General features: G+C 40.1%; 1 protein-coding gene across 2 annotated transcripts in view; it reads right to left on the bottom strand.

Moving 5' to 3' along the window:
• TBX15 (T-box transcription factor 15) overlaps positions 1–14515 on the bottom strand; it is a 106129-nt gene that overhangs the window by 20594 nt on the left and 71020 nt on the right. For both annotated transcript variants that reach the window (XM_023222773.2, XM_023222772.3), the window contains exon 6: positions 10038–10102. In XM_023222773.2, coding sequence (XP_023078541.1) covers positions 10038–10102 — 65 coding nt within the window. The remainder of the gene's footprint in view (positions 1–10037; positions 10103–14515) is intronic.

Genomic DNA, 14515 nt, shown 5'->3' with positions numbered 1-14515 from the left:
AGTATGTGCAAAGACTTGGAGGTATGCAAGAGAAGGCATGTTTTGAGGACATAGTTCAGGGTGGCTGGAGCCTAGGGTACAGAATGGGAGAGGGGCAGTAGACATCATGAACATTTATTCCATGTTAGGTGCTTAGATTTTATCCCATGGGTGGTGCTATGCCTCTGATCCCCTTTATTTTCCCTTCCAGTATTTGAAAGGACATATAACTAGAATATACTGTTCCTTCAGATATAATTATCACATCTCAACATTGATAGATTTTCTTGCTTGGTTGAGGTAAGGCCAAACCTTCCATACTTCCTTCTCCTTCACTGGATCTGAAATAGAATTACTCAGATCAAAATAGCCAGATTACTCAGGAATTTTATTGTCCAGGGATATTCTAAAATATCTAAAATATCCAGCAGAAGTGTGCAAATTGACTAAAAACCTAACCATCATTCAAAACTTGGCATTAAATAGTACCATAAGTATATCTACATGAGGAAGTAGCTGTCATTAATGTGCCTTGCAATGGCTTGGGAGAACAAGTGTTCAATGGACAGATGCCTGGAGTTGAGTTAAAATTATTCCTTACCAAGTGATTCCCAACTTGAGAACCCTGTCCTCCCTTGGCATATGAATCAGTAGCAATGGCAGTCCATAAACAGTTTTCACTGACTCAAGAAGTGTAGTAATAACCCATGATCACACAAAGTTGGTTAACTAGAATATTAAGTTTCTTTGCATTTTACTGAAATTGTCTAACTTTAATTCAGTGATGCTAAAATCACATAAGGGACAAATTAGCATCACGGTTAAGAGCACAGGCTCTGGGGCTAGATTACCTGGCTTCAAACTGCAACCCTGCTAACTATTAGTGCAACCTTGGCCAAGTTATATAACTTCTTCATTTCTAAGTCTGCCTATCTATAAAATGGAGATAGTCATAATACTTCCTCCTAACTGTGATTTAAAAAATGCAGACTGATTAAAGACAAAATGTATCAAAACAAGGGAGAAAACATAATGAAAGTTTGAGGACCATTGGTCTAACTCAAGCGAAAGAATTCCAACCATTCTGCTCAGATTGTGACCTATAATAGAAGAATATATTCTTACTTCACTGAAATCCAAAGTTCTGTCAGCCATCTGGCTCTGGATTAAATGTGGAGGGAGCTATATGGTACCTAATTCCATTTTTCATTGTCTTCTCAAAGAAACAAAAACGTGTCCCTCAAGTCCCTGTAGGCCTCATTATCTTGCAGATATTTCGGACTCCAATATGTTGGCCATTAAAAAGACGTCCCTCTGTTCGATGACACCATCTCTGGGCAAAAGCCACATATAACAAAATGATTGCCAATTTTCTCTGGCAAGTTCACACAGCCAGGAGGACAATGGTGGAAAAGGCTCATGACAAGGGAGGGAGAGCAAATAAGGCAGAAAAAAATGTTAAGTACTGGCTGGAAGACCACAAGCCAAGGAATATGATAAACAGCTACGGCCTGCATGAAAAGCAGGAGTGCAGCTGGATCATCTGCCAGAATCCAGCACAGGGCCAGCTATCTTGAACTGTAGATGTGGTAGTACCTGATGGAGTGTCCAGCACTTATTGCTTCTTTAGATCTGCTAAATGGAAGAAGGCACCCATGCCAGGGATAACAAAAGGGTATGCAAAATTTGTGGGGGCTGGTAAGATTGCCAGGAAAGAGCAGAAAGAGATTGGCTGGAAAAACATACCCAATGGCTTTAAGGAAACCAAATGAAAATATAGAAATTGAAAGTAAGGTAGACACTTGAGATATCATGCTGGTTGAATTAAAGACAAGTGGTCAGTTTACTGACTCTAAGCTCACTATATGAGCCTTCAGGAGTGACAGGGAGCCAGAGGTGGACAAAGATACAATTTCTGTTGACGAGCAAGCTATGCCTAGCAGAAGAGAGTTAAATCATTCTCTGTAGGCTGTCATTAGCTGGATTTACAAATTCTGAAAGCTAATACCTCATCTTGTTCAGTCTTACCATCAGTAAAATGGGAAATGGTGCATTGACATCATCAACTTGGAGATTAAAATGGACAATTTGGACCACAGATACTCTATGAACTAATTATTACTGTTGTTTGTATACTTATTATTTGAATGGCTAAAAATAAATATATGAGGTTAAACTGTATGAAATTGCTAGCATTTTGCCATTTTTGACCTATAAATACAGTATTTTTTTATGTTTAACTTAACAGATAAAGGTATAGATAAGATTTGAGTTACTTGGTATAATAGAGAACTCTATCAGCAAATTTTAACTGAGATCCTCTGTATACCCTTTCTCCTCCCACCCCCAAAGACAAGTTGTCTCAGATTTCAGCAAAAACAAACTGGCCCTAGGATTAATTTCTAGCCGACTTTTCCTTGTCCCTTCTTTTCCTCCTGTTAATATTAGGCACTTTGATTCCTCACCTTACCTTCCACCTTCTATTATTGGATATTGTGAGGAGGGGCTGGCCCTCCAACAGGGGACTCCTATTTGTGCCCAAGAGAGGTGGTTCTTTATAAACATGGCCATGGGACAGCAGCTGCTGAAGAGGTGGTCACGGGAAAGTTCTTTGCTCCCAAATATTTTCTCCACCACCATTAGAGAGAAATTATTTATCTCAGGTTAAATATCAACCTCATTAAACATCCTTTTTCAGTGAGCAAATATATCCATTCCCGTAATGCAATGAGTGGCTCCATTTTTAGATCAGCATCCTCTGACACATTATGTAAAAGGACACTAGACACCAAGAAGGACTGCCACCAGCCACATTCCCAGCAAACAGCACTGCTGGCTGCAAACACTCTAAGAATATAAGCTCAGACTCAGATGTCTTCTTGCGCCTCATCCTGCAAGCCCTATTGTTTCTTCAGTGAGGGGCAATGCATTAAAACTACTTACCCATAAAAAAAAAAAAAACTTCCTTTTGATACAGAGCCTGCCACTGACTCCTTTCTGATAGGTTCTAAGTTACAGAATTTGAGTGTTCTGGCTCAGGCCTCCAATGGTGGATTTCAAAGAGAAAAACATACACTCCTAAGAAGCTGTACCAATTCCCTGGGCTAGAGAAGGACCATTCCACTTGGGCCCTATCGTGGGACCAACAGCAGTGGCTTTGGGGTGTCGTGCCAGCTGGAAGTATCTGGAGGAAACTGTGTCAGATGGGACAGTCCTGCCTGTAGCTGTACTAGATGCAATGGAGGCTAAGAGTAAGGGTAAAACCCAAGGTCATAGACAGGATGAAGGCTCCGTCAGAGGAAATCCCAGAGTCTTTCACTCCATAGCACGTTTAAGACAAGTTCATAGAACCTTTCACTAACCAGACAGACCACAATCTTAATCATCTTATTTTTACATATGTGTTTGCTTTGAAGGAAGTCCCTGAGAATTATATAAAATTTCCCAAGCTGAGTTGTGCTTTCTGTAAAATCTTGGCAGCCACCCCATCAAGGACAAAGCTTTCACATCAGATGTGGGATGAAAGATGCAAAGTCTCTTTCTTTCCACTTCTTTGGTTATGTCTTACATGTGCAGGGTCTTGACAGTTGTCATGCTCCCTCTAGCTGAGCACAGTGGACTCTCCAGGTATGCGTGCACATGCACTTCCCAGGGGTGCTTCTCAAAAATTAGACCCAGCGCAAAGACTCTTGCTCCTCTTCAGCTTCAGGATCTTTGTCTTCTCCTTGGTGCAGGTTCCCCATTGGGGTGGCCATCCTCAAAGACATAATTTTACCTCTTGGTTCACTACTGCATGGCCTTTCTCAACCAAACCTCATTTTGCTTTAACTCAGTCTCTGGGAACCACTTCTTTTCTGAAGCTCGCAGGCACTGAAAATTGCTAGGAATCCTTCTCCAGGGAGCCAGAACACACAGACGTGCCCCAGCTATCTAGAGCCAGATCAGAGGGCCTCAAGGGTGTGTGTGTCTAATCTGCAGTTAGGCTAAATCAATGTCTTACAGCAGCAATCAGTCTCTGACTTTCATCAAAATTGTCATTAATTTTTAAGCTAAGCCTCTTTAGAGATTTGCTCTTTCTTCCCTCCTTATGTGGTATTCAAAACTAGCTCCTCACTGCTGCTCTACCTGATTTCCCTCTGGTTGGGACAGGGCTTTCTCTCTCTAATGCTCCTGGTTTTTATATTCTGTGCCACTCATCAACACCTTTTCACTGTTTTGTAGCTAATTGAAAAATTATTATTTTATTCTGTATTCCTGGCACCATGAAAAAAAAAATACAAGAACAGAAACCTGGAATAGGTACAGTCCCAGTCTTCCAGGAGCTTATATTCTAGTAGAGGGGAGAGCCCAGGAACACAGAGCACAATACCAAAAAAAAAAAAAAAAAACTTAAGCTGAGAAAAGCTATTTTCTCCTGAAAATGGGCAAGTGTTACTATCTCCCCCAGTAGGAGAAGTCTCCCAGAGGCAACCCTGGATATTGTGTCTGAGAGCTATAGGCCTGATAACAGGTGAACACTGCCCTCCTCCCACACACACACCCAAAGCCAGATTCAGGCCACACAATTTCTAAGAAATCTAGAAGTAGAAACAACTTAGAAAAAAATAAAAAAACAATTTCCCTCCCATTGCAGAGACAATGCCTGGAAGCAAAATCTGTCAGTGATTTCACTCCAGAGGAAATGGCCATCTGCTATTCTTCCCCACAGTGTGAACACACACATACTCCCACTCCTCTCTCTCTCTCTCTCTCTCACACACACACACAGTCATATACAGGTATACTTATACTTGCACACACACACATATTCACACATATACGAATACTTACAATACTTATACAAACACACATAGACACACACTCACACATATACAGGTTTACTTACACACACACACACTCAACATTCACACACATACACATGCATACATGCTCCCAGTGAAGACTTCTCATCAGGGGCTTAATTACTTGGTAATGGAAAGTAGCAGTTCCATAAGTCAACTCTGAAGGGTGGAGACCTTCCCATGCTTCTCACCTGACACTTCCTAAAGGAGCAGGGAGAACTACAACAGGCTCTAATGATGGTGGCACCACAGGGCTGAAACGCGAACTCACTGGGGCTCCCACTGGGGTCTTACACAGTCCAACGAATATCACCTCTTGTTTCACCCAAGCTCAGAATCTATTCTGTGGAAGGCACAGGAGCCTAATGCCATGGAGACCAGAATACCATTTTCACTATAGATAAAGGTGTTTGGGGGTTGTGGCATAGGTGAGAAGGCTGAATGAGCTGGCTAGAACTCCCCTGAAATAAGCCAATGCCCCAGAAACGTAGGCCTCGTCTGCTAGACTTTCCACATAATGGAAAGACAGCTGGGAATGTATGTTCTGCAGGTAAGCAGGCAAGAATCTAGGGGGTTCCTTCTTCCAGACTCACCAATCAGATCTGGTTCCCATTTAGAGTAATGAGAAGGTGATGGGGCTAGAAGCCAGGAGGACTTCTCCGTGGATATCCCTGGTTTGTTTTTGTTGTTGTGGTTGTTGTTGTTGTTTTCTTCTTTGAGACAGATTCTCGCTCTGTTGCCCAGGCTGAAGTGCAGTGGCATGATCTCGGCTCACTGCAACCTCCACCTCCCAGGTTCAAGCGACCCTCCTGTCTCAGCACCCCTAGTAGCTGGGATCACAGGCACACACCATCAGGCCCGTCTAATTTTTATATTTTTACTAGAGATGGGGTTTCACCAGGTTGGCCAGGCTGGTCTCAAACTCCTGACCTCAAGTGATCCACCCACCTCGGCCTCCCAAAGTGCTGGGATTACAGACATGAGCGAACGCACCTGGCTGGCTGTCCCTTTACATCAACATATGAAAAATGGGAAGCTAGTATGCTCAGCCACAGGTCCCTCAAGTACTCTTTTCTATACTTCAGAGGACATAGCTGTCAGCCAGGGGGCCACATTCAGATGGTTCTGAGTGTGAGAGGCTTATGGGCTGAGAGAGACTCTCACAGGCATTTGAGGAGAGTGTTGTGGGTGGCTGTGTCCTCCCCATCTTTCCTCTCATTCCTCATTTCTTGAGCCTCTGGATTGTACTTGGATGTATTGAGATTGACAAACCTGAACATGTTTTGGTTTGAGGTTTGGCAAACTCTGTAACTCCAAAGTCTTCCACAAATGTTTTGTGTTCTGCAAAACCAAAAAACATTGGACAAGCACTTTCCCCCCTAATTTTTAAGCCCATGTGTTTTTAAAGGAAATACAATCCGTATGTTTTGGGTACATTTATATGCAACTCATCAACCATGCTCCTCTGCATGAGTCACTTGATGTCTAAAATGCATGGGGAAGATCTTAGATTTAAAATTTAAAAATTAGAATTTCTTTTTACCACAGAAGGGCAATAGATGAGGTGCTGGATGGAAGGTGGTGAACTGGGTCCTGATTCTGGCGCAGAACCACAAGTTCCCAGAAGATTTGCAAATAATTCTCTATATCCTTATCTATCAATATTTCCCACCTGCAAAGTGGCATTAATAATTGTTACCCTCATCAGATCCTGTGGGTAGCCAGTGAGAATTAAAGTGTGATTATCAGGTAATTTTGAGATATTTAAAGAGAAAAATACAAGGACTTCCTTACTTGTCTTAACAATTTATTTTAATCCAGTTTTCCAGAATGTTAAAGGACAAAAATGGCTTCTATCTTTAGTAATTCATCCTTGCCCCATCATGAGACACATGACTTCAATGTCATTATATCATAGTTTCATCTGCTAGGGAAGGTCAGGCTGGCTTCCCATTGTCTACTAGGAAAACACTTATTTACACGGGGATAGAAAGTTGATAATGAAGTCACGGGGAGTAGACTATGAAGACAAACTAAGAATATACAGTTTGTGTTGCTTGGAAAAGCAAAGGTTCTAGGTGACTTGAATAGTGTTTTTACACAGATTAAGAGGTAGGATTCTGCCTTTTAGAGTTGGGATTCTGTTCTCAATATCTGTTGAAGATAAAATAAGCCAAGTGTAAACTGTTAGCATGATAAAGCACAAAGCATTCAGGCTTTGAAGTCAGGCAGAGTCGGCTTTAACAGCTGTTCCAGCTTTACTATGTGACAGTAGGAAAACTGCCCAACCTCTCTGAGCCTCAATTGTTTCATTTGTAAAATACGAGTTGTTTTCAAGATTAGAGAAAACATAATTAAAGGTCTGGAACACAGTAAGTTAACTGATAAGATTTCTGATAGTACTTAAAGTAGCCCTCAGATTTTGATGGAACATAATGAAGAATTCCCATGCTATCAGAAAAGAATAAATAAATAATGCAGGGAAATGGGCTAATGAGGATCCACAGTTCTGCTTTCCTGTAGCCCTTAGAGAGAATAGAGCTCATTAGGAAGGACACACACATAACTGTCCGCCCTGAGCAGTAAGACAGTCACCAGCCTTCAGGCCAGTAGAGGAATGAGGGCCTCAGCACTTGAACTGAGATGTCATCACAATTCCTAGCCAACAGCAAATCCTTCAAGATACAACAGTCTAATTCTCAAAGTTAAAGAGTGGCTCTATTTCCTACAACATAGATCTAATGCTGGTCAACACTAGCTCATCTAGCCTACTTTTCTGTTATAAATCATGCCTCAGCACCTTCATTCTCATGATGCTCAGTCATGTTCCTGGGCAGGGGTCATGCTTTGTAGTCACAGGGCCTCCTTGTGTATCATAGACATGCCTGGCACACATCTGTCTTTGCACTCGCTGTTTCCACTGCCCCAGAGTACATAGCTGGCAGCTTCTTTTGCAACATTCATGACATCTTATCAGAGACACCATCCCTATTCACCCTGTAAAAATATCTCCACCTCTCACTCTACCTCTTAATCTGATTTATTTTTCTTCTTCGCATTTATCAACAATTGACCTACATATTTCTTGATGCCTTTGCAGTGCAGACAACAAATGGTCAAAGTACATTCAGATGGCAATTTCCAAGGAATGGGTGACTGCTCATAGGAAAGTACTTATTTAGAAATCAAATTCAACTTTAGAAAAATAAACAAATCTCTGAAAAACACGGACTCAAAAGGGAGAAAAAAAGCAAAGAAAATAAAATATTTCAAGTGCCAAGAATAAAATAAGCAAATACTAAATGCTATTGGAGATACAGAAGGAAGGAAAAGGAAAGAAGAAGTTTAATAACTAACACCAGTAGGCTGGAACCCTTAAGAAAGAGAGAAAGTTGTATCCAGAGCAGAAATTCTTAACTTTAAGACTTTTTTGAAAATCTGAAGAAACGTATAGACCTCTCTCCAGGAAAAATGTGCATCTATTCATTCAAACACAACTTTACCTACAATATCTGAAACCCCTGAAAAATCTATCCATGTACTCCAAGCTAAAGGTCTTAAAAGCCCTTACATACCACGGCCTGCCTCCAGAAATAGCCTGTCATGAAAGTCCTGCCCCAAAGAATCACCACCAAGACAGAGCTAGAGGCTTCTTTACAAAAGGCCAGCTTCTATTTTTGATCTCCTTATCACTAACAAGGTCTTCAGTTAGCCCACAGTGCAGAACACCTTGGAAAAAAGGCAATAGGAAATGACTTGCAAGCACATTCTGCTGACCTGGACATGTAAAATAAGCTAATGGGATGGAAGAGGACAGGTCATCTGAAATGAAAGTAATAGGTATTCATTCCTCACTGGCTAAATTTTGAAAATGAGGGCCTCTGTCTTGTTATAAACAACGAAAGATCGAAAGGAAAAAGCATTTGGCATATAGTCCACAAGCCTGAGTTCTACTGTGCTCTACCACTAACTAGTAGTTGCTTGACCAAAAATATATTGCTCAATTTTGTCGTCCACAAGCTGGAAGTTTAAGTGATTTTTACTTTTCTCAGTGCATACAATTTCTTAAAATTCTAAGGTAAATACAATTTTATTCAAATCTAAATATATTTTAAATATACATACGTTTAGTAGAGAAGTGATTCATAAATCATTTTGTAAAGAAAATGATTGCCATAACTGATTTTTAGCATAAATATGGATTCTAATATAATGCACTGCACATTTCACAAAATGGTCTTAAATAAAAGTTTTTGGTTAAAACTCTTACAGAGAGAATACCGAAGATAATTCCTGGTAATCTGTCATTTGAATGTAAATAAACGCCCTCAAATTATGGGGAAATAATCTATTAAACAGTCATTGCAAAGCCTACTCACTTTATGAGACAGATGTGTCACATTTGTGAATTCAATATTGTCTATATAAGATGAAATTTTCTGATTGAATAATCTTAGATACAGCTGGTTTCCCTACCCATTTTGAGTCTCTCCTAACTTTCCATAAGTAACAGCTTTTAATTTTATATAGGAGGAGTGAGAAAGAATTTAGAGAACAGAAAGAAGTATCATCCAGAGAAATGACACAGTTTGTAAGGACATTTATAGCAGGAGCAAATAGTCCTATAAACTTCAGCAATTCTTAAGAGATTCACTATATAATAACCTAGTTATAATGACTGAGGCTAAGTCATCAAGAAAGGGGTTTCTATAAACTCTCTTTTCTAAGGCAGGAAGCATCTGATATATTTTGGAATTATTTCCCAGGAGAAAAGCAGTTATATTTTTTTTCACATTATTTTAGCTCTTAAGGGAGTAATTTTCTGAAAAAAATGTTATTTGTCTACAACTCCTTGTTTCCCGGTAATGGAAATAGATGAGATATCACTGCAGGTGCTGAAGCCACTTACAAATACTTATCAGAGAAAAAATGGCAATCTTTTAATGATAATAAATTACCATAAAACTTGTTTTAAGTGACTCAGTTACTAAATATGACACAGGGAAGAAAACAGCATGAGGGATCTGATGTGGTGATTTAGGCTATGCGACAAAGAATTTGATTCTTACGTTAGCTATCCATTTCTCTTTGCTGAAGTGTACACAGTGGCGGAGCATACAGGTGTTTTCTAAAAGGCAGGAGCCATCAGCCGTCAGCAGGATGTGAGGGAAGTAATGTCACATAGAAAAGAAGTGCCTCTTCCCCGGTGATTCTTACCTGTTTCTCCCAGAATCTCTGAATCCTTTAGCAAAAGGGTTTCGGTCAATTTTTAATCTGGTAATCTAGAAACAAACAAATAAGTATGAATTGCTTTTATATTAACTGATTTCTTTTTTAGTACTCCTAGAAAATTACAAAAATCACTTTTTAAATAACAGCTGTTGCTTTTACTTAATTTCCTTTCAGCTTGAGATTTAATTTGAAGCTGGATATAGAACTTGGCCTGGCACACAGATGTCTGACCCACCTGACTCACTTCTCTATAAAATCTAAAGTTTGCCCAGTATGTGACTCTATAAACTCTCTTCTACTCACCTTCCTTGCCCCAAAGTGGTGATAAATCACTTGTCTAGACAGATATTGAAATGGAAAACTGGTCAATGGTCATATCCATAGTACACGACACACAGAAGGCACTTAAAAAATGCTTGTTGAATGAATTAGTTAACAAATTATGTGCAAATGAGTTAATAATTAATAATGGACTCAGTCAACTCAGTTAGGTGCAATCAGACCACCAGACAATCTGCCTCAGCCTGAAAGACCCCAAAAATTGACTGCATTTGCCATTTCACTGAAGGCATGCCTTTCCTACCACTAGAAATTATTCATTTAATGACCTGAAATGTTCATGTAAAGGACAGAAAAAGCAGACTTTTGCCAGGGTCTTACCCAAAGGAAAATCTACAATGTGAGACTGCACGGGACAGGATGCAGTACATGTCATTCAGTCTCCAAGAATCACAAGCAAACCAGAAATAAAGAGCCAGTTTCATAAGGCTGACCAACCTAGCACATCCAATTGTGTCACCAGCTTGGTCCTCAGGGGCCATGTGGTTCAACCTCCACTCAACACATAAGTCCCCATCCATTGCATCCTATCTTAGTTCTGGCAACCCCTGCCATGGTTGTATACATTGCCCTCATGCCTGTAGACTAGAACAAGCCTGAACAACATATTCCATATGTACTCTAGTGTTTCCACTTTCAGCCTTGGTACCTTTGTGTCTGCACCAATTGTTAATGACTCACTACATTCAAGCAATGGAGACTTAGGGATAGGTGCTAGGGAGCTCAGGAAAGAAGGAAGGCACTCTCAGTGCAAGGTGATTCTAGAAATAAGGAAATCTCATTATTTAAGATCATCTTCATATTTTTGATAATTGCAGAACTTATCATTAAGACAGCTAAAGTTGTTTCCTACATTGCAAATCTTTCCTAGTTCTCTCTCACCTCATTTTATCGGAGTGGAATTTCCCAAGACCGCAGTCTTTAAAGGTCTTTTAAAGCAATGTGAGATTCTGACGACCAGACTCTGACTTGAAAGAGTCTTCAAGGCTTCAAAGTTATTCTTCTCCCTAAATATTCCTTGCCTTTAAAATTGCACACTAATTATGCAGCACTAATAATGTAGCAAAGCAATTTTGCATGTATTTTATAGACCAGAGCAGTACCCTAAAGGTTTGACTTTCTAAAGTTGAGTGTCTGCCATGTGAATACTGTATTGAGTTTAAAGAGTGTCACTGCTTTTCTGTGTTGACTTAAAATCAGTTCTTTCTTCCTCCATAATCCACAGCAATAAACCATGCACCATATTTTCTTTTCAAGTTGGGGTTATAATATTTTATTTTCTCTTTCAAGTTGGTTTATCCTGTCCAACTCATTTATGATAGGGATTTCTGACACATGACTGTGATGCCATGTTTTGGGGGTCTCCACAGACCCATGTAAATATAACAGCACTCAACTTCATGGACCTGGGAGAAATGGTTGAAAATATATTTCCCACAGCTCACTGGATCCCAGGCCAATGGGTATGCATGGAAATTTAATAGCAAATGCCTCAAATGTTAGAAAAAACAGTATCTGTACACTTGTTTTAAAGCTTTTAATGTGAGAATTAGAGAGCTTTATGAAGAGCATGGTTGTGCCACTTATCATTTATCATCAAGTGCCTTCTGTGTGCAAAGCAGTGTGACAAGCAACACAGGTGACAGAGTGGTGCACAGCCAGTGTATAGCTATGTGTCATCCATTTTTCCTCAAGGAGCTTATAATATAGAAGAAAGAAGTAGACGTGCACTATCAATTACAATATAAAAAAGAAGGTCATGAAGTTCACAATAAAGGCAAAGTAGCCTGAGAGCTTAGACGAAGTAGGAATTACTCCATGTTGAAGGGCTCTGGGGTTTCATGTTAGAGACAGCATGTGAGCCAGGCCTTGAAAGATGTGTAGGATTTTAATGAAAACACAAGAGAAGGAAAAGGAACAAAGGAAGCATTTCTTAAGAAAGGCACTCTGTAACACAGGATATGATCAAACACTTCTCAAAAGAAGACATTTATGTGGACAAAAAACACATGAAAAAAACTCAACATCACTGATCATTAGAGAAATGCAAGTCAACACAATGATATACCATCTCACACCAGTCAGAAATGGTGGTTATTAAAAAGTCAAGAGGCCAAGCATGGTGGCTCATGCCTGTAATCCTCATACTTTGGGAGGCTGAGGCAGGTGGATTGCCTGAGCTCAGGAGTTTGAGACCAGCCTGGGAAACATCCTGAAACCCCATCTCTACTTTAAAATACAAAAAATTAGCTAGGCATGGTGGCGTGCACCTGCAGTCCCAGTTACTTGGGAGGCTGGGGCGGTAGAATTGCTTGAAACCCAGGAGGTAGGGGCTATAGTGAGCTGAGATTGCACCACTGCACTCCAGCCTGGATGACAGCATGAGACTCTGTCTCCAAAAAAAAATAAAGAAATACAAAATAAAAATAAATAAAAATCAAGAAACAACAGATGCTGGCAAGGCTGTGGAGAAAGAGGAACAGTTTTCACTGTCAGTGGGAATGCAAATTAGTTCAATCATTGTGGAAGACAGTGTGGCGATTCCTCAAATACCTAGAACCAGAAATAGCATTTAACCCAGCAATCTCATTACCGGGTATATACCCAAATAAATAGTAATCATTCTATTATAAAGATATATTCATGTGTATGTTCACTGTAGCACTATTCACAATAACAAAGACGTGGAATCAATCAAAATGGCCATCAATAACAGACCGGATAAAGAAAATGTAATACATATACATCATGGAATACTACACAGCCATAAAAAGGAATGAGATCATGTCCTTGGAAGGAACGTGGATGGAGCTGGAAGTCAATATCCTAAGCAAATGAACACAGGAACAGAAAACCAAACACCACATGTTCTCTCTTATAAGTGGGAGCTGAATAATGAGAACACATAGACACAGGGAAGGGAACAATACACACTGAGGCCTGTCAGGGAGTGGAAGAGGAAGAGCATCAGGATAAATAGCTAATACATGTGGTACTTACTACCTAGGTGATGGGTTGATAGGTGCAGCAAACTACCATGGCACACGTTCAGCTATGAAACAAACCTGCACATCCTGCATATGTATCCTGGAACTTAAAATAAAATTTAATTTAAATGTTTTTAAAGAAAGGCCCTATGTAAGCATGAATATCAAAGTGAGAAAGAATGACATATATTCCAGAAACTTTAGCCCATGTCATCATCTCTTGACTGAACTACTCTATGTGGCATTAGAACTGAACTCCTTTCTTCCATTCTCGTCCCTGTACAACCTCTTCTCTACCCAGCACCCCAATTGGTCTTTGTTAACATGTAACTGGACCATGTCATTCTCTTTAGTGGCCACTGCCACTCAGAATTTAATTCAAATTCCTTGCCCAGCCTTGTAGAGCCAGCAGGCCCTTACTCTGGTCTGCCTCTCCAACCCATTCACACTCCCCCGCCTTGATCCACAGGCTCAGGGCAGACTGAGCAACTCAGCCAGACTGAGATACTCCCAGTGCTGGATTGTGCCAAGCTCTTTCTGTGTTCAGACTACTCACATTTGCACTACAACCAGATTTGAAATGCTCATTTATCTACTTTGCACATACCTGACTCCTCGTTCTAAGTCTCAGTCAAAATGTTATCTCCTGAGAGAGATCTTCTCTGATCATCTCTCCAAAATAGGATAATTCTGCTACTCTTCTTAACTGCACCCTTTTAAATTCCATCTTTGCTCTTAGCCCAACTGGTAATTACACATGCATTTTTGTATTGACATGTTTATTAACTGTAACTCCCCCTGGACCACAGGTAGGAACCATGTCTATTTTGTATACCATTTAATTAAGCAGAACCTAGTGTGACATGCTCAATGAATATTTATTCAATGAGCGAGTGAATGAATAAATGACGATTTGAGAGCTAGGGATCAAGAATCCCAAAACCATGATAAGTTTTAGAGAATCTAGACCAAACAATGCTCTTGATTCTATTTGCTTTCACTAGAGGCATTAGAGACAAAAATCCTATACTAAGAGAACAAGATCTATTAGTAACCTCCTGTGTGACTAAAACAAGTCTACTAGTCTACATGTCCAAACTTTGCCCAATGATAATGAGAAGAGAGGGAAAATACAGA

The sequence above is a fragment of the Piliocolobus tephrosceles genome, chromosome 1, assembly GCF_002776525.5.
Source record: "Piliocolobus tephrosceles isolate RC106 chromosome 1, ASM277652v3, whole genome shotgun sequence".
Taxonomy (NCBI): Eukaryota; Metazoa; Chordata; class Mammalia; order Primates; family Cercopithecidae; genus Piliocolobus; species Piliocolobus tephrosceles.
The sequence above is the reverse complement of the archived record's forward strand: the minus strand, read 5'-3'. Positions and strand labels throughout refer to the sequence as shown.